This window comes from Ursus maritimus, unplaced genomic scaffold (assembly GCF_017311325.1).
Source record: "Ursus maritimus isolate PB19 unplaced genomic scaffold, ASM1731132v1 scaffold_28, whole genome shotgun sequence".
NCBI classification, from domain to species: domain Eukaryota; kingdom Metazoa; phylum Chordata; class Mammalia; order Carnivora; family Ursidae; genus Ursus; species Ursus maritimus.
The window spans coordinates 19,975,180-19,991,444 of record NW_024425341.1 but is presented as its reverse complement, the minus strand read 5'-3'; the positions used below and the strand labels follow the sequence as shown (position 1 = coordinate 19,991,444).

General features: G+C 45.5%; 1 protein-coding gene across 3 annotated transcripts in view; it reads left to right on the top strand.

Moving 5' to 3' along the window:
• Positions 1-15,877, top strand: part of MFHAS1 (malignant fibrous histiocytoma amplified sequence 1) — a 108,666-nt gene extending 92,789 nt beyond the window's left edge. For 2 of the 3 annotated variants that reach the window (XR_005838268.1, XM_040643331.1), the window contains one exon: positions 25-2,775. Coding sequence is in view for 2 of the 3 variants with exons in the window: in XM_040643331.1 (XP_040499265.1) it covers positions 25-58 (34 nt within the window). In the remaining variant the exon portion in view is untranslated. Of the gene's footprint in view, positions 1-24; positions 2,776-14,770; positions 14,818-14,908 lie in introns of those variants that run through there. The other variant, XM_008710926.2, reaches the window with a different exon arrangement.
• The last annotated feature ends 388 nt before the right edge of the window (positions 15,878-16,265 follow it).

The window sequence follows — 16,265 nt, the reverse complement described above, 5'->3', positions numbered from 1 at the left end:
CTTTCTTCTCGTCTACCCATGTAGGAAGAACGTTGGTGAAAAGCACAGAAACCAATGACTTCTATGGCTCTGGAATTTCCGTGGAGAAGAGAGCATCCGAACTCACCTGGACCATCTTTCATACCTGGCAGACCCTCCACACTCCCACACGTGTTCCGTGCACTTGAGCGAATAGACGTTCAGGGTCCTTGCTGCGGAGGGCGAGCACCTGGCCTCCGGCAGAAGTGGGGAGGGGGGGCGGGGGGAGGCTGGGGGAGAACATGGAGCAAATGTTTTACAACCTGAACCTCAGAACTGTGATCCTCCGAGGAGAGCGCTACTTGAAGAAAAGGAAAAAAAAAAAAAGTCAAATGGCTTCTCAGGGATTTTGTTTTCTGTGCACATAAAAGCCATAGTTCCAGTACAGGTGGCCGTGTTTTGAGCACTCAGATTTCAGTTCTGTTAAATGTGAAAGAGGGATCGACTGACCGTTCATTGCTGTTCCGTAACTAGTGTAAAATATGTATATGTTTATCTTTATTTTTATAATATGCAAATACATTTAAATTTATACAGTTTGATGCTTCTAGCGTTAGTTCACACTGGGTGCAATATTCTGCATGAGAACTGTGCCAAGATGGGGCTGATTTCTTATTTTAGCTTAAGACCATTTTGTTCATTCTTTATTCTTTAATCCTTCTGAGATTAAAAAAAAATCTGCCCACGGATTAAGTGTTGGGGTCATAGAGGTTGCCGATAATCAGCAAGGACCTTAAAGGCATATGTCAGGCAGTGTCTCCTCCCCGTCTTTGAAATAAAGGTCCCTGCCTGTCAGCCTGTTTGTTGGGCAGGCTGGTAGGATTCCTGTTTCACTCTGCCCACCCATCCACGAGCGCCGGGCCAAGTGGTCCTTGCCCCGGGAGGGGTTTCGTTTTCACAGTGCGTGGTCACTGTGTGATGTTCCGAGGGAGGCCTGGTGCTGGGATTCTTCAGGGGAGGGGGACAGAGGGGTCAACGCGTCCATGGAGAACCTGAGTCTTTCACTAGCTAAAGATAATCAGGAGTCAGTTGTGAATGGTGCAGAGCTCACGAGCTTTCTCTCTCTCTCTGCAGCAGAGTCTGTGAAATTTAGCAGAGCACTCTGACAGCTTAGCGCATCGGGCTGTCAGACCTTACGATAGGGAGTTGCCTCGCTGGAGGGCATGATCCCACGTTGGTTATTTAGAAATACAGAGCCCCCGATTGGATGGTCACCTGCCAAGAACTAGCACAACCATTGTCGTTCAGGGTCCACAAAGTAAACCGTGAAAAGCAAAGCAAATTGCTCTCTCATCCACTCCGAATCGAGGCCAAACGTATCTGCTGAGTAGTAACACATTCTCTGAAGAATGTAAAGGACTCTGTTTACAGCTGCCTCCTCTGTGTGTTGATGGAAAAATGTGCAAAACAGTTTCTCACCAGCGTAAGGCATGAAAAGTGAGTCAGCTGGTATTATTCTTTTCCTTCTTTTATCCAGTATTGACTCTTGCAATGCCAGTGTACAAGGTCTCGACGTATTTTTAAAAGGAATAACAAACTAGCAAGCGGCTGCATTGTGAAAAATCCCAGGGTGATTTTTGTAGATTTTGTGCCCCAGGCGTTGACTTCACTAACTCCAGACCCTCAGTTAAATGAGTATGATTTCTCACGGCCATAAAATCAAATGGAATCAGACTCTGCATTTTTGGATACTTGAATGTAACACCTCAATTTTGAGATTTCATTTCTCTTTAAAACAGTCACAAGATCACCTGCTTAATCCTTTTGTCACAGTTCTTGTGTGAGCGTGCGCGTGCATGCGTGTGTGCGTGTGTGTGCGTGTGAGCCTAATGGTAACATTTAATTTCTTTATGGACCATCGAATTGTTGGGCATAGGAGTTTTGTAGTTGGCATGAGACGGTTCCTAAACTGTCCCGTTTCCCGACGTGGACCAGTCTTCCGCAAAGACTTTTCAGGATGTGACTTCAGGCTATCTCCCCAGGGGACCATATTAAATGAAAAAAAAAAATGCTCCTTTGGGTGACATACCCTGCAAAATGTTTGTTATTCTTATGAACATAAATGCCCACATTATTAATATCTGCTGTTTTTTGACAAGTGACGTTTTGTGCTGTCATCTGAACCCTAGAGAAGCGGTATAAGAAGAAATGTTGGTGTCACGTGTGTTTTAGCAAAGAGGTCTTCGTGCCTGAGGGTCACATGACCAGAAGAAGCTCCAGGAAAGCTCGAGACCTTGCTTCAGGGTGGGGGGAGGGTTGGAGATACAGAAAACACTCTGCTCTACAGGAATGTCCCGTGTCTATGCAGGCAGTTGCGCACCTGGGAAGGCACAGCCGGCCGAGGCTGACAGGCAGTTCACTAAAGCACAAGGGGGGGTCTCTCGAGACCCAGTTGTCCCTTTGCCTTGCAAACAAGCGCCCTTCAAGTTTGTTATGGTTTCTATTCCTGCAACTTGTGGTATCAAAACCACTTCCTGGAATTGTACGAGTGCTGCCAGAATTAATGTTTTTTCCCCCTTCCAAGAAAAAAAATGACAGTGCTCATATGTGACATTTGCGCATTGGACTCTTTTGAATGAATAAAAAGGAAAGGGTTTGGTACAATTCCTGGTGGGGTGTGTGTGTGTTCTTTTTCATGCCACAGTTTGTAAATTGTAATTGTGGTTTCCCCTTGAATTGTCTTGACTGGGCAGAAATTAAAAAAAAAAAATTCAAAAAAGTTCAATAAAAATACGAAGAAATGGTTAAGCAATTATATTTGCAGAGTTTAGTTGTTTTTGTTTCTCGGTTTCTTTCGTTTCAGTTCTAGGAATAACTTTTATATTTTTAAGTTGCTTTTGAGCTAATGGGAGATGGATGGTGGCAGCCCTCTTGGAGGGGTGGAGTCCCCACAAGGAAAACTGAAGGGTCCCTGTTTACAGCGCTGCCTCTGGGGCGCCTGGGTGGCCCAACTGTTAAGCGTCTGCCTTCGGCTCAGGTCATGATCCCAGGGTCCTGGGATGGAGCCCCACATCAGGCTCCCTGCTCAGCGGGAAGCCTGCTTCTCCCTCTCCCCCTGCTTGTGTTCCCTCTCTTGATGTCTTTCTCTGTGTGAAATAAGTAAAATCTCAATAAATACACACATAAAACGCTGCCTCTTTTCTCTTCAAACTTAGAAATCTACCACACGTTTCCAACTTCCCTTTCTAGAGCTTGCTTGCTTTCAAGAGCTCTTAGCAGGCCTTGCCATCTCCTTGAATATTGTCCGGGGCGTGGGGAGGGGCCTGTATTCACCGGACCTGCTGGTACTGGCTCAGAGGCAAGGAAAAGCGGCTGCCTCTGCAGGAGCCCGGCCTCCAGGGAGGACTGAGAGCAGTAAGCCCTGTCTGGGCCTCGCGGCCTGAGCGCTTCCGCGTGGGCCTCCTGAGAGGGCAGGTGGAGCCTCCGGGGGCCGTGGACCCAAACCCACCTCTACCAGCCCGAAAGGTGGCACCTGAGTGTGGCCCTGTTCCCCCTCTAGCTGTCTCTCTCTGTCAAATAGATAAATAAAATCTTGGGGAAAAAATTGGTTTTCAAAATGCTAGGGAAGCCCGTTGGGGCAGGCGAGACCTCCGTCCTGCTGCTGCCCCTCCCGCTGAAAAGAGTAGTACAGGAAACATTACTCATCATTTGGGGCCTCGTTTTTGGTTTTTTTTTTTTTATTTTTTATTTATTTTTATTTATTTTTTTTTTTAAGATTTTATTTATTTATTTGCCAGAGATAGAGACAGCCAGTGAGAGAGGGAACACAAGCAGGGGGAGTGGGAGAGGAAGAAGCAGGCTCCCAGCAGAGGAGCCTGATGTGGGGCTCGATCCCAGAACGCCGGGATCACGCCCTGAGCCGAAGGCAGACGCTTAATGACTGAGCCATCCAGGCGCCCCATTTTGGTTTTTTTTTTTAAACCAAGAAACTCGGAGTTCTTTAAACCTGCCGAGCACGTCCTAGATAAGGAGGTATCAGTGGCCACAGCTACAGTGAGTGATTTATCACCTGTCATTCCCTCTCCAGGCTGCTTCTCTTGCCTGATGGTGAGCTTTTTGAAGCTGCCCAGGTTTGCTTTGGATATACTATGTTCCAGATGTGGGGGCCGCTCAGGCGTTGAGTTCAAAAGCCCAGGGGTTCCCTCGCCCAGGCCTCCGGCACACAGTGGTGGTGGGAATGAGGAAGGCCCTCCCCCCTAGAACTAGGCACTCTTGCACTGACAAGAACGGTTGCTGGAAGAGGTTTTTATTAAGCAGATGATCGTTTACGTTATCTGCGTTTGAAGGCATGAGAAAATTCACCTGGCAATGGAAACCCTATTTGAATATTTAAGCTCAAGTAAGAAGTGTCTTTTTCATCTTTATATGCAAGAAATCTTTGGATGAAATGAAGTCGTCCTAAACACTGAGACTAATTCAGTGTTACTCAAACTGCTTCAGGAAACGTTATCTCCTGAGACACTAATGCGTATTCCTCTGCAGAGGAGTGCCGAGATGGACTATGTTTGAGAAATGCTGCATGAAATAACCCGTTGTCGCTGCAGGCCTCTGAGGTGCAGACAGAGACTGTGAGCGGCCGAGCTCCGGGCGGCATTTCCCCATGTACGAGTGTGGAATGAAGCCTTTCCAGAGTCGTCTGCAGATCCCCTCCAAGAGCAGGTTTTCCAGGGTCTGGGGCTGCCCCGCTAGGGCTACACAGGCACTTGTGGGCCAGGTGGACAGCATCCGGTGATAACCACTGCTCTGGAGGCCTTTTGTGTTAGCAGGAGTGACGAAGAGCGCTCACTCCAGACCGCCCCTGTTTGAATCCTGGCTCTGACATCTATGCTCCTCACGTGCAGAATGGGGGAAACAATCTACCTCATACAGTTGTTATAAATGTCCGATGAGATTCTATGTGGAAAGGGCTTAGGACAGTGCCCAGCACCAGCGAGCACTGATCAAATGCAGCTAAGCTCATTCTCTTTACTTGCATGGTGCCCCTTTTTACCAAGAAAGCAGGCCTCAAGCCTGAGTCTTTAAAGGTACCTGCCTAGGGGAAAAAAAAAGAAAAGAAAGAAAGGGAAAGAAAGAAAGAAAAAGAAGAGGAAAGAAAGGAAGAGTACCTACCTAGAATTTTAAATAATTTTTGGTTTTATCATATTTACTAATTGGTCATTTGCCCTAGTGATAAAATGTTTGCTTTAAAAATGAATGCATTTAGGGGCTCCTGGGGGGCACAGTGGTTAAGCGTCTGCCTTCGGCTCAGAGCGTGATCCCGGCATTCTGGGATCGAGCCCCACATCAGGCTCCTCCACTATGAGCCTGCTTCTTCCTCTCCCACTCCCCTTGCTTGTGTTCCCTCTCTCGCTGGCTGTCTCTCTCTCTGTCAAATAAATAAATAAAAAATCTTTAAAAAAAATAAATAAAAATGAATGCATTTAGAAATAAATATTTTAAAATATGTTGTAAAGATCAGACACCTGGGTGGCCCAGTTGGTTAAGTATCTGTCTTCAGCTCAGGTCATGATCCTGGGGTCCTGGGATCGAGCCCCACATCAGGCTCCCTGCTCAGTGGGGAGTCTGCTTCTCCATCTGCCTCTCCATCTGTGATCTCTCTTGCTCTCACTCAAATAAATAAATAAATAAATAAATAAATAAATATCTTTAGAGAAACACACACACACACACACACACACACACACGCAAAGCCATGGTCATTTCAAATCTCCAGAAACTGTCTTAAGGACATACAGCAAATGGACAAATGTTCACTCAAGAAAATCCACTAAATACAAAATTGACCAGGGTCTGTGACTTTTGAGGTATGGCCTCCCTAACCCCTCCTCCCCCACAGCTCCATGTTCCAGAAGGGGTACCCTGGGCCCTCTACTTTGGACAGATGTGGCCGAGAAGATGGAGATGCTCTCTCCCGACTCCCTGTCCGGGGCTGCGGTTGCATTTCTCCTCCTCCCCAGCCCTTTGTTGCAGAAGCTCTGTTCCAGGCAAGAGTAGCTGAGAGGACCAGGGCCTCCTGCTTGCGGGCGGTGCTCTAGGGTGGTCAGGGCAGGAAAGAATCGTCCCTGCCCTTCCCCAGCCCGGGAGAGGCAAGCCCGAAGACCAGGGGCGACCACTTCCTCCTCCCTCAGTGCCCGCTTGTAGAGTAGAGGCGCACTGTCAGAAAAAGCGGGTCCCCACCCTCAGTTGCAGTGCAGAGACACAGGGGTCTGTTCCAGAGGAAAGGCAGGCCATAAGGATGCATATCATCACAGCTCTGCCCGAGAAGACTGACTCTAGTTGGAACCGAGCCTGCAGAACGGCATGCCTAAGGATGTTGTCAAAACAGTGCATACCTCGGTGGAGAGCAGTAAAGGCGGCTGGGGAGCTCCATGACACACATGAGACAGCAGAGCAGCCAGAAGTTTAATAGAACCAGGGAAAGAGCCAGGAGAGCTCCCGGGATCACGATCAATTCTGGACGTGCTCTAGGCCGCTGCCACTCAGGAGTAATCAGAGCAGAACGTGGAGCAGACTTCAGAGCATCCCCAAGCCACACTTAGTCCCATCATCACAGAGCAGAAGCCTCCCTGGCACAAGGGGCTCTAACACAACCTCTGAGCAAACACCGACAGAACAATAAGCTACTCCCACGAAGGGGCTACTCCTAGGAAGGCAGACTTGCAGCAAAAATCACTCTCATTCCTGGGAGCCTAGAAGATTGTGCATGTCCAAGACTGAGCTGTCTCAGGAGTGATCAGAGAGGAACTCATGCTACTAGTCTCCGGCTGAATGTGGAACCAAAAAATGTAAATTCCCCGAAACGTGATAGCCGCCTACAAGCTACACACATCCAACAAGTAGAAGGTAAAAATCCAACTGCTGACTTAAGCGCAACTTTTGACCAGTAAGTGACTTACGCAGAACCAGGAGCAACCCCTAGGTTGCGGGGCTACAAGATAAAAATAAGGGGGAAAGTCTGAGCAGGGGCATCAAAGAGCCCCAGTGGAGGAGACTATGGAGGAGATGATAAAAATTGTATGATTGCACGTGTCTTCTTTCTTCTCTTAACTGATTTAGAACAATCAGACAAAATAATCCATATATAACAGAATAGACACAAACATAATATATATTTGACAACATGAGCACAAAGGAAGCAAGCGGAACCACGCGGCGATGGAGTAAGGAAATGACAGCAGATGGTAACTGAAATCCAAAGGAAGAAATGAATGAGCCAAAAGGGTAAATAAGAAAACTATTATACCAAATGTTACAGTATACTTCCTCTTCTCCTTCTCTCAGCATCTTTAGAAGATGTTATATAAAGCAATAATTATAACAATGTATTGTTTTTTGTAAGATGTGGATGTAATGCAAATTAACAATAACAGCACAAAAAGCGTGGGAGAAATGGAGCTAATGTAGGAATAAAGTTTCTGTATTTCCTTGAAACTAAGCCGGTATAAATCTGAAGCCGATTCTGGTAAGATGTATATTGTAAGATTTAGAATACCCCTTAAGAAAATAACTAAAAAAGGGAAGCCTGCGTGGCTCAGTCAGTTGGGTGTCTGCTTTGGTTTCGGGTCATGATCACAGAGTCCTGGGATCAAGTCCCACGTCGTGCTCCTTGCTCGGTGGGGAGCCTGCCTCTCCTTCTGCCTGCAGCTCCCCCTGCTTGTGTGCTCTCTCTCTTTCTCTCTCTCTGCCAAATAAATAAATAAAATCTTAAAAAAAAAAAGAAAAGAAAAGAATTCAAAAACATATTTAGGAAGTTAATGGAATTAAAATGTTACATTAGAAAATACCCAGTTAATGCAAAAGTACACAGTAAAGGAGGAATAGAGGAACAAAATGAGATCTACAGAAGACAAAAACCAGTATGGCAGATGGCAATCTAACCATATCATTAATAACCATATCATTAACATCAGGAGACTTTTTAAAGATTATTTATTAGAAAGAGAGAGAGAAAGAGAGAAATCGAGTGAGCAGGGTGGAGGGGCAGGAGAGGCAGAGAATCCTGGAGCAGACACCTTGCGGAACACGGAGCCCAAGGCAGGGCTTGATCCCAGGACCCTGAGATCATGACCTGAGCCAAAATCAGGAGTCGGCTGCTTAACCAGTTGAGCCACCCATGAGCCCTAATGAGATTAAACAACTTAATTAAAAGACAAAGATTGCCTCTTTGGATTAAAAAATTATGTTCTGCACAGGAGGCGGATTTTAATGTAAAGATACAAATAGGTGGAAAGTAACAGGATGGAAAAAATATGCCAGGCAAAGAACAGCCATGGCAAAGCTGAAGCAGCTATGCCAATATCAGATGCAATAGCCGTTAAAGCGCGTGCACGTACGAAACTGTTACTAGACACAAAAAGGGATGTGAAATATCCAGTATAGGCCTATGCAGTGGTTGGTTGGGACTGCAGGGAGGAGTGGTAGGGACTGACTACTAATGGAGTAATGGGTTTCTTTTAGGCAGGGTACACCGGAGAAACAGAATCAATAACCTACACTGGAAAGAACTCGGTGAGAAGGAACTGGCTCACACGATTACGGAAGCTGGCAGATCCAAAATCTGTAGAGCTGGTGTCTCAGTTTGAGGCCATCTGGTGGGAGAATTCTCTCTTACTCAGGGGAGGGTTGGCCTTTTGCTCTGTTCAGGCCTTCAACGGATTAGACGAGGCCCACTGGGCGGGGGGGGGGACACTCTGCCGAAGACACAGGCTTCTGTGAGAAAGACTCGGAGAACAAAGGGAGTGATGGAGCCAAATTGAGAATGGAATGATAAGGTTTCCAAGTGAAGACACAAAGCTGAAATAAAGGAAAATACAGGATAATGAGTTGTTAGACTGCTGGCCCGCAGCTTGCAGAGAGTCTGAGGATACGAAAGGATGTGGAGCCGGCAGGCTCTGCCCTGATAAAAGCCTTGGACAACACGGTGCCTACTGAACACGATTCAGATTCCTTGGTCAATTGGCATAACCCTAACTCAACTCTATTTCCCCTGCGGCTGTACTTGAGGTTCTCAGGGCAACCACACCCCAATTCTAAGGGAGACGCCTTTGCCCGCAGCTCCTGCTGGCCCTGTGCCAGTCCAGCATTGCCGGTTGAAGTAGGTAGGGGCATCTGGTGGCCTGGTATGCCAGCAAGTGTCCTGCTCCCAGCACTAGACATGGGAGAGACCGAGCCAACCAACAGCAGGAGCGCGGGGAATGCTGGGACATGGAGAGAGGGGTCAGGGTGGCGCCTGGAGCCACGTCCATACGGAGACCTGGAGACCCGGCTGAAGCAGAGGAAGCTGGGGGAAGGGAGGAGCGCCGACCAAAGCAGAAAAGCATTCCAGAGAGCACACCTGCTGTGAGTGCATCGGGAGACAGTGGGGGGAGGATCCCTGGAGTTGCCTCCATTGTTCCAGTCCCAATATATTATTCAAATGAACCATCTATTGCCGGAGGTGACTTGCATGGCTCTCTGCTTCTGCACCAAAAATACCCCGCTGGAGCAGCACCCCTTTCCCAGGAATTCCTTCCCTCTGTTACCGGGCAGTCGTTCCACACTTATGTGCTGTTCGGCCCTCGGGAGAGTCAGCACTGGTGAAGCACACTGGGCCTCGGCAGAGACCAGGTCCCCTTGAGGTCAGAGGTGATGACGTTCACTACTCACACCGAATTCCGTAGCCCCCAGCCCCGTGCCCTGCACTTGCACCCCCCGGCCGCGTGCCGTCGCTGTTCACAGTGGTTCCTCTTCAGAGAAGTCCCTTCACCTGCTAAATGCTACCTCTTCCGTGTAGCCTTCCAGAGTCTCTCAAGCACAATTAATTTCCCTCTTTGTCGTGCTACGTATGGCTTCCATAGCCGCCACAACACTCCAGCCATTCTGCCTCGAGTGAGACTTATTTATATGGCCATCTCTCCTTCAGGAATTTGACCTCCTTGATAACAGGAAATGGGCCTGATTCCTCCTCCCCCAACGGCCTATCGCGGAACCTTCCACCCGGACCCCTTCAATGCATATTGGTTCAACAGAATTAAATTCAACTTCTGAGGAACAAGGGAGGGAGAAAGCAAGGAGGACACTCACCCTTTTCCCTTATTCCCAGCTTCCACACCCATGCAGATGGCCACAAAATGGTGGCGTGTATCTGAAGACTTGTCCAGCGCCTTCCTACAAACCCAAATCATCACTAGCTGGGACGAGCTAGTTTGTTTGTTTGTTTGTTTGTTTGTTTGTTTCTTTCTTTCTTTCTTTCTTTCTTTCTTTCTTTCTTTCTTTCTTTTTAAGCCTTGGCATGTGGTCAGTATGGCCTAGCTATGAAGAAAGCATAATGAAATACTTCCAGGTCCTGTGAACTGGCAAACCTGTGTTTACACAATTACATGACAACGAGCTAATGGGATGGCCTTGCTGAGGTTTAATGATGTCGAGAGCGGGAAATTACAGTCCCCTGCCTACGTTTCACTGCAGATTGGTTTGCATCTCATCGGAAATTCGCTTAGAAGGGGTTTGCTATAAATAAGGGGTGAGAGAACCGAATTCCTTATTTTTTTTAAAGATTTTATTTGTTTATTTGAGAAAGAGTGAAAGAGAGCACAAGGACGGGGTAAGAGGCAGAGGGAGAAGCAGACCCCCACTGAGCAGGGAGGCCGATGTGGGGCTCCATCCCAGGACTCCGGGATCATGACCCGAGCCAAAGGCAGTCACTTTACCGGCTGAGGCACCCAGGCGTCCAAGAACTGAATTCTTAAGTGCATTTTATTTCTTCCTGAGAGATGCATATGAGAATAAGTGGATGACTGTCAGCTTCTGGGCTGCACCAGAAAATTCCACTAACGATTTACAGGTGGCAGCAACATAAATAATAAGGGAGGTCTTCTCACGAGTCCAGGCTTCTCTCTCAACCCACTCTGCCAAGCTCCAGTGACATTGCCAAGGCTCCATGGACATGGGCCAGAGAGGGAGCAAGTGCACTTAGCTTACAATCAGAAGACTCAGTTAAAGACCCAGAGAGCAACTAACTAGCCATGGGATCTTTGGCGTGTCTCTGACTAATTGCTCAGGGCCCTTCCACAGTTTGAGTTACATCTGTGCGAGTTCATTAGACTGTTGTCTCACATCTACGAAATTACTGATACGCCAACTCATCAACATTTGGGTCATTTTTCTAGTTGTCGTGAACCACACACAGGTTCTGGCCTGGTTCTCCGTGTGACTAACTCCACATCTGTCACATAGTGGCCTCAGGTAATGGGATTTGGTTGGGCCATGACACTTTTCCTCTTACCTATACACGGTCTGAAGGAACCAGCCTCTAGGACTCATGCCTTCTCAGCAGCAGAGTCTAACAGCGAATGAACCAACACATGCGGTCACTGGCCTTCAAGGATTTTATCATAGTGTCATTTTTTAAACTCAAGCGAAAAGAACTAAATGTTCAAGTTCTTAGGTGGACAGGTTGGATGAGTGATACGTTTTCTGTGCAAGGGTGATGTCTTGTAAAAAATCAACACAGTTAAAGGAAAACAGTAACTCTAGCTTCCTCAGAAGTATTTACACCCAGGGGACACTTCTAGAATGTTGTGCTTGAAACCCGTGTTTTCAAAACATGGGCTGACCAGACTATAATGTGAGCCATTTTGAAGCCAAACGCCCAGATGGAATCTAAAAGTGACTTGTGTTGCATTGTTAGGATTGTAGAATGTAGATGCCAAGAGGGACCATGTCAGTAAACCCACCTGAGTTTTGGCATCTTGTGCCAGCTAGTGCTGTGAAGATTCCGAACAGTGCACCTTTCACTTGTGCTTCTTTTGCACTCATATGCTGAGGCCATGGCTGTGGAAGTTGGACCATTCTGGAAAGCAATTAGGAATAGCTATCAAAACCATCAATGTATCCAAATTTTATCCCACTCTGAGGAATCTACCCCAGCTTTGCAGAAATATGGTCAAAGCTACATATGTAAGAATATTTAGCAAAAACTTAAAGCAACAGGCATCCAAATTGGTAAGGGAGGAGTAAAACTTCCACTATTTGCAGATGACATGATACTATATCCAGAAAACCCAAGACTCCACCAAAAAAACTTCTAGAACTGATAAACAAATTCAGTAAAATTGCAAGATACAAAATCAATCTACAGAAATCTGCTGCATTTCTATACACCAATAATGAAGCAGCAAAAAGAGAAATTAAGAAAACAATCCCATTTACAATTGTCCCAAAATAATGAGATATCTAGGAATAAATGTAACCGAAGAGGTGAAAGACCTGTACTCTGAAAACTATAAAACACTGATGGAAGAAATTGAAGATGACACAACGAAATGGAAAGACATTCCATGTTCATGAATTGGAAGAAAAAAATGTTAAAATGTCTATATTATCCAAAGCAATTTACAGATTTAAGATACCAACAGCATTTTTCACAGAGCTAGAACAAACAATCCTAAAAATTGTATGGAACCATAAAAGACCCCAAATAGCCAAAACAGTCTTGAAAAAGAAAGCAAAGCTGGAGGCTTCACAATTCCAGACTTCAAGTTATATTACAAAGCTGTAGTGATCAAGACAGTTTGGTACTGGCACAAAAATAGACACATAGATCAATAGAACAGAATAGAAAATCCATAAATAAACCCACAATTATATGGTCAATTAATCTTTGACAAAGCAGAAAGAATATCCAATGGGGGAAAAGATACTCTCTTCAACAAATGGTGTTGGGAAAACTGGACAACAACATGCAAAAGAATGAAACTGGACCACTTTCTTACACCATATACAAAAAAAAAAAAATCAGAATGGAATAAAGACCTAAATGTGAGACCTGAAACCATCAAAATCCTAGAAGAGAGCACAGGCAGTAACTTCTCGGACATTGGCTATCACAACTTCTTTCTAGATATGTCTTTCCAGGCAAGGGAAACAAAAGCAAAAATAAAGTAGTGGGACGCCATCAAAATAAGAAGCTTCTGCACAGCAGAGGAAACAACCAACAAAAGTAATAGGCAACGTACAGAATGAGAGAAGATACTTGCAAATGACATATCTGATAAAGGGTTAATATCCAAATATATAAAGAGCTTATAAAACTCAGCAGTCAAAAACCAAATAATCCAATTAAAAGATGGGCAGAAGACATGAACAGATACTTCCCCAAAGAAGACATCCAGATGGCCAGCAGACACATGAATAGATGGTCAGCATCACTGATCATCAGGGAAACGCAAATCAAAACTACGGTGAGATACCACCTCACACCCGTCAGAATGGCTAGTATCAAAAACACAAGAAACAACAGGTGTTGGGGAGGATGTGGAGAAAAAGGAACACCCGTGCACTGTTGATGGGAATGCAAACTGGTGTAACCACTGTGGAAAACAATATGGAGGCTCCTCAAAAAGTTAAAAATATTACTACCCTATGGGGTGCCTGGATGGCTTAGTTGGTTGAGTGTCCAGCTCTTGGTTTCTGCTCAGGTCATGATCTCAAGGGTCGTGGGATCGAGTCGCACATAGGCTTCATGCTAAGCACAGAGTCTGCTTGAGATTCTCTCTCTCCTTTTCCCTACCCCTCAGCCCTTCCCCCACCCCACTCATGCACATGTGTGTTCTTTCTCTCTCAAATAAATAAAAAATAAAATCTTAAAAAAAATTACTACCCTGTGATCCAGCAATCACACTACTGGGTATTTACCCAAAGAATACAAAAACACGAATTCAAGGAGATGTATGCACCCCTATGTTTATGGCAGCATTATTTACAGTAGCCAAGATATGGAAGTGGCCCAAGTGCCCGTCAATTGATGAATGGATAAAGAAGATATGCTACATGTATATGCAATGGAATATTATTCAGCCATAAAAAAGAATGCGATCTTGGCATTTGCAATGATATGGATAGAGTTAGACAGTACAATGCTAAGTGAAATAAGTCAGTCAGAGAAAGTCAAATACCATATGATTTCACTCATCTGTGGAATCCAGAAAACAAAACAAACGAGCAAAGGGGAAAATAGAGGGACAAATCAAGAAACAGACTTTCGACCATAGAGAACGAACTGATGGCTACTGGAGGTGGGGGGGGGGGTGGATGAAATAGGTGATGGGGATTAAGGAGGACACTTGTGTGATGAGCACTGGGTGATTAAAATAAAAACTTAAAAAAAAAACTTAAAGCAGGACGCCTGGGTGGCTCAGTCGGTTGAGCATCTGACTTTGACTCAGGTCATGATCTTGGGGTCCTGGGATCGAGCCCTGCATCAGGCTTCTTGCTCAGCGGGTAGTCTGTTTGTCCCTCTGCCTCCACTCCCACTCATGCTCGTGCTCCCTCTCTCTCTTTCAAGTGAATAAATAAAAATCTTTATTAAAAAATTCAAAGTGATGGTAGGGAAAGAATTCCGGGAAGTATATTATGGGAAATGGCATTAAAATTATGCTTCCGAATGTTTCATAATAATAAACAAAATTTTTGCTACCATTTTCGGTGAAAAAATGAGGTTGCAAGTTTTAGATACAATATTTTTTCAATGCTCATGAAGATAAAATCACAGACAAAAACCTCAAAGACAAAATGCTAACGGGATTTCTTTAGATTTGGGAAGACAGGTGATTATTTTCCCTCGTCCTTTACACTTCACTCCGTTTTCCAAACTGCCTACAATAAGCTTGACCTTGAAATTACAATATCATTAGAAAAAGCCAGTGAGTGTCCAACCCTTATCTGAGATTGCCTTGTCTCCCCATTCATCACCACCATCCCTTTCTCCCCACAGATACACTGGAAACGAGAAAATCAGAGGCACAAGATTCACTTCTGCTGGTGAGGGTTACAAATGTCACAGCCCAGGAAGACAGGTTTAGCGGTGAGTTCCAGGATGGGTGGGTGAGGGCAATGCCTATCTGTTTCCCAGCGACTACCTTGAAGACAATAGGAAGCAACCCAGTAAGACGCCCATCTGAGGATTACTGCTCGTTCCTGAAATCCTAAGCATCAGCCCAGGGCCAGAAGACAGCGGGCGGAAGTCAGCGCAGCTCCTCCTTCAGGAAGGCCCACTGAGCTTCGTCCTTTTTCTCGGAATGTAATAGGCTTCTCATTCAGTGAAAGCACGAGACTTAAGTTTCCAGCATTTTGCCCATTAAATTAACTCATCCTTTAAGAAGTCAGGGTGGTGCTAAGGGAAATCAGAGAGCAGATTCAAGCCGAGGGCTTCTGGGCCACACCCAGCATATGGGTTTTCCTGAAAGTTCGTTGGGAGTGTGCTTTGTACTTTACACAGAGCAGGAAGAAGTCACATATGAAATGCTGGGACTGGGGATGGAATCACAGAGGAGGAGGTGTAGAACATAGCCAGGTTTCAAAAAACACACAAAGACACACGCACAGTCTGGAGGGAGACCCTCCAGGGTATTTTAACATTCTGAATGATGGAATTATTGGTGATGTTATTGTCCCTGTAATGCTGTTCTGTATTTTCCAAACTTTCTGAGCATGTGTTGCATTTCAGTATAAAGAAAGGATTTATTTTTATTTTAAACATCACAATGGAGGGATATGTATAGAAGTACATAGACAAGACTCAGAAGGTGGTGGAGTAAGAGATACATTTTTATTTTCTTTTTTATATTTTCTTTGCCTCTTCTAATTGTTCTACGATGAAACTGCATCCCATTTCCCATCGGGAAAAAAAATGCATTTACTTAAATGAGTCCTAAATGGATTCTGGAGAAATGTTGGTTTTCACAGCTAGATGTTTTTTATTTCCAGGGTAGGGGAGGGATTTTTCTCAGCAACTCATTGGCTCTGGTTCCTTAGCGATTCACCTTGAGTCTGATGCTGTCAAAGTATTTATCGAGCATTTATTAAACAGTTAAGACTGTGCAGGAATTCATTTGCTTCATTCGTTCATTCACCAAACATTTTTGCTATTCTGTACTTTAAAGGCGATAAAAACATTTGTGCCCTAAGACACTGTCTTGAGAGTAGAGACAAGTTAACATGCAATTACAGAACAGCAGCGATTCTTACAATTTAGCATGCTCAGAATCACCCGAAGGCCTTCTTATACATAGACTGCTGGGTTCCACCCCAAGACTTTCTGATTCGGTCCGGGTATCCCACGTGCTGCTGGTGCTGCTGGCCCAGGTCGCACCTTCGGAGCGCCCTTGTATTATAAATGCCGGAGAGAGAGAGGGGGCCCTCGGGGCCCTGAGCTGTCTCTGTCAGATGGCGTACTCCTGCTGAAAGATAGGAAAGTGGGGGGGGGGGGG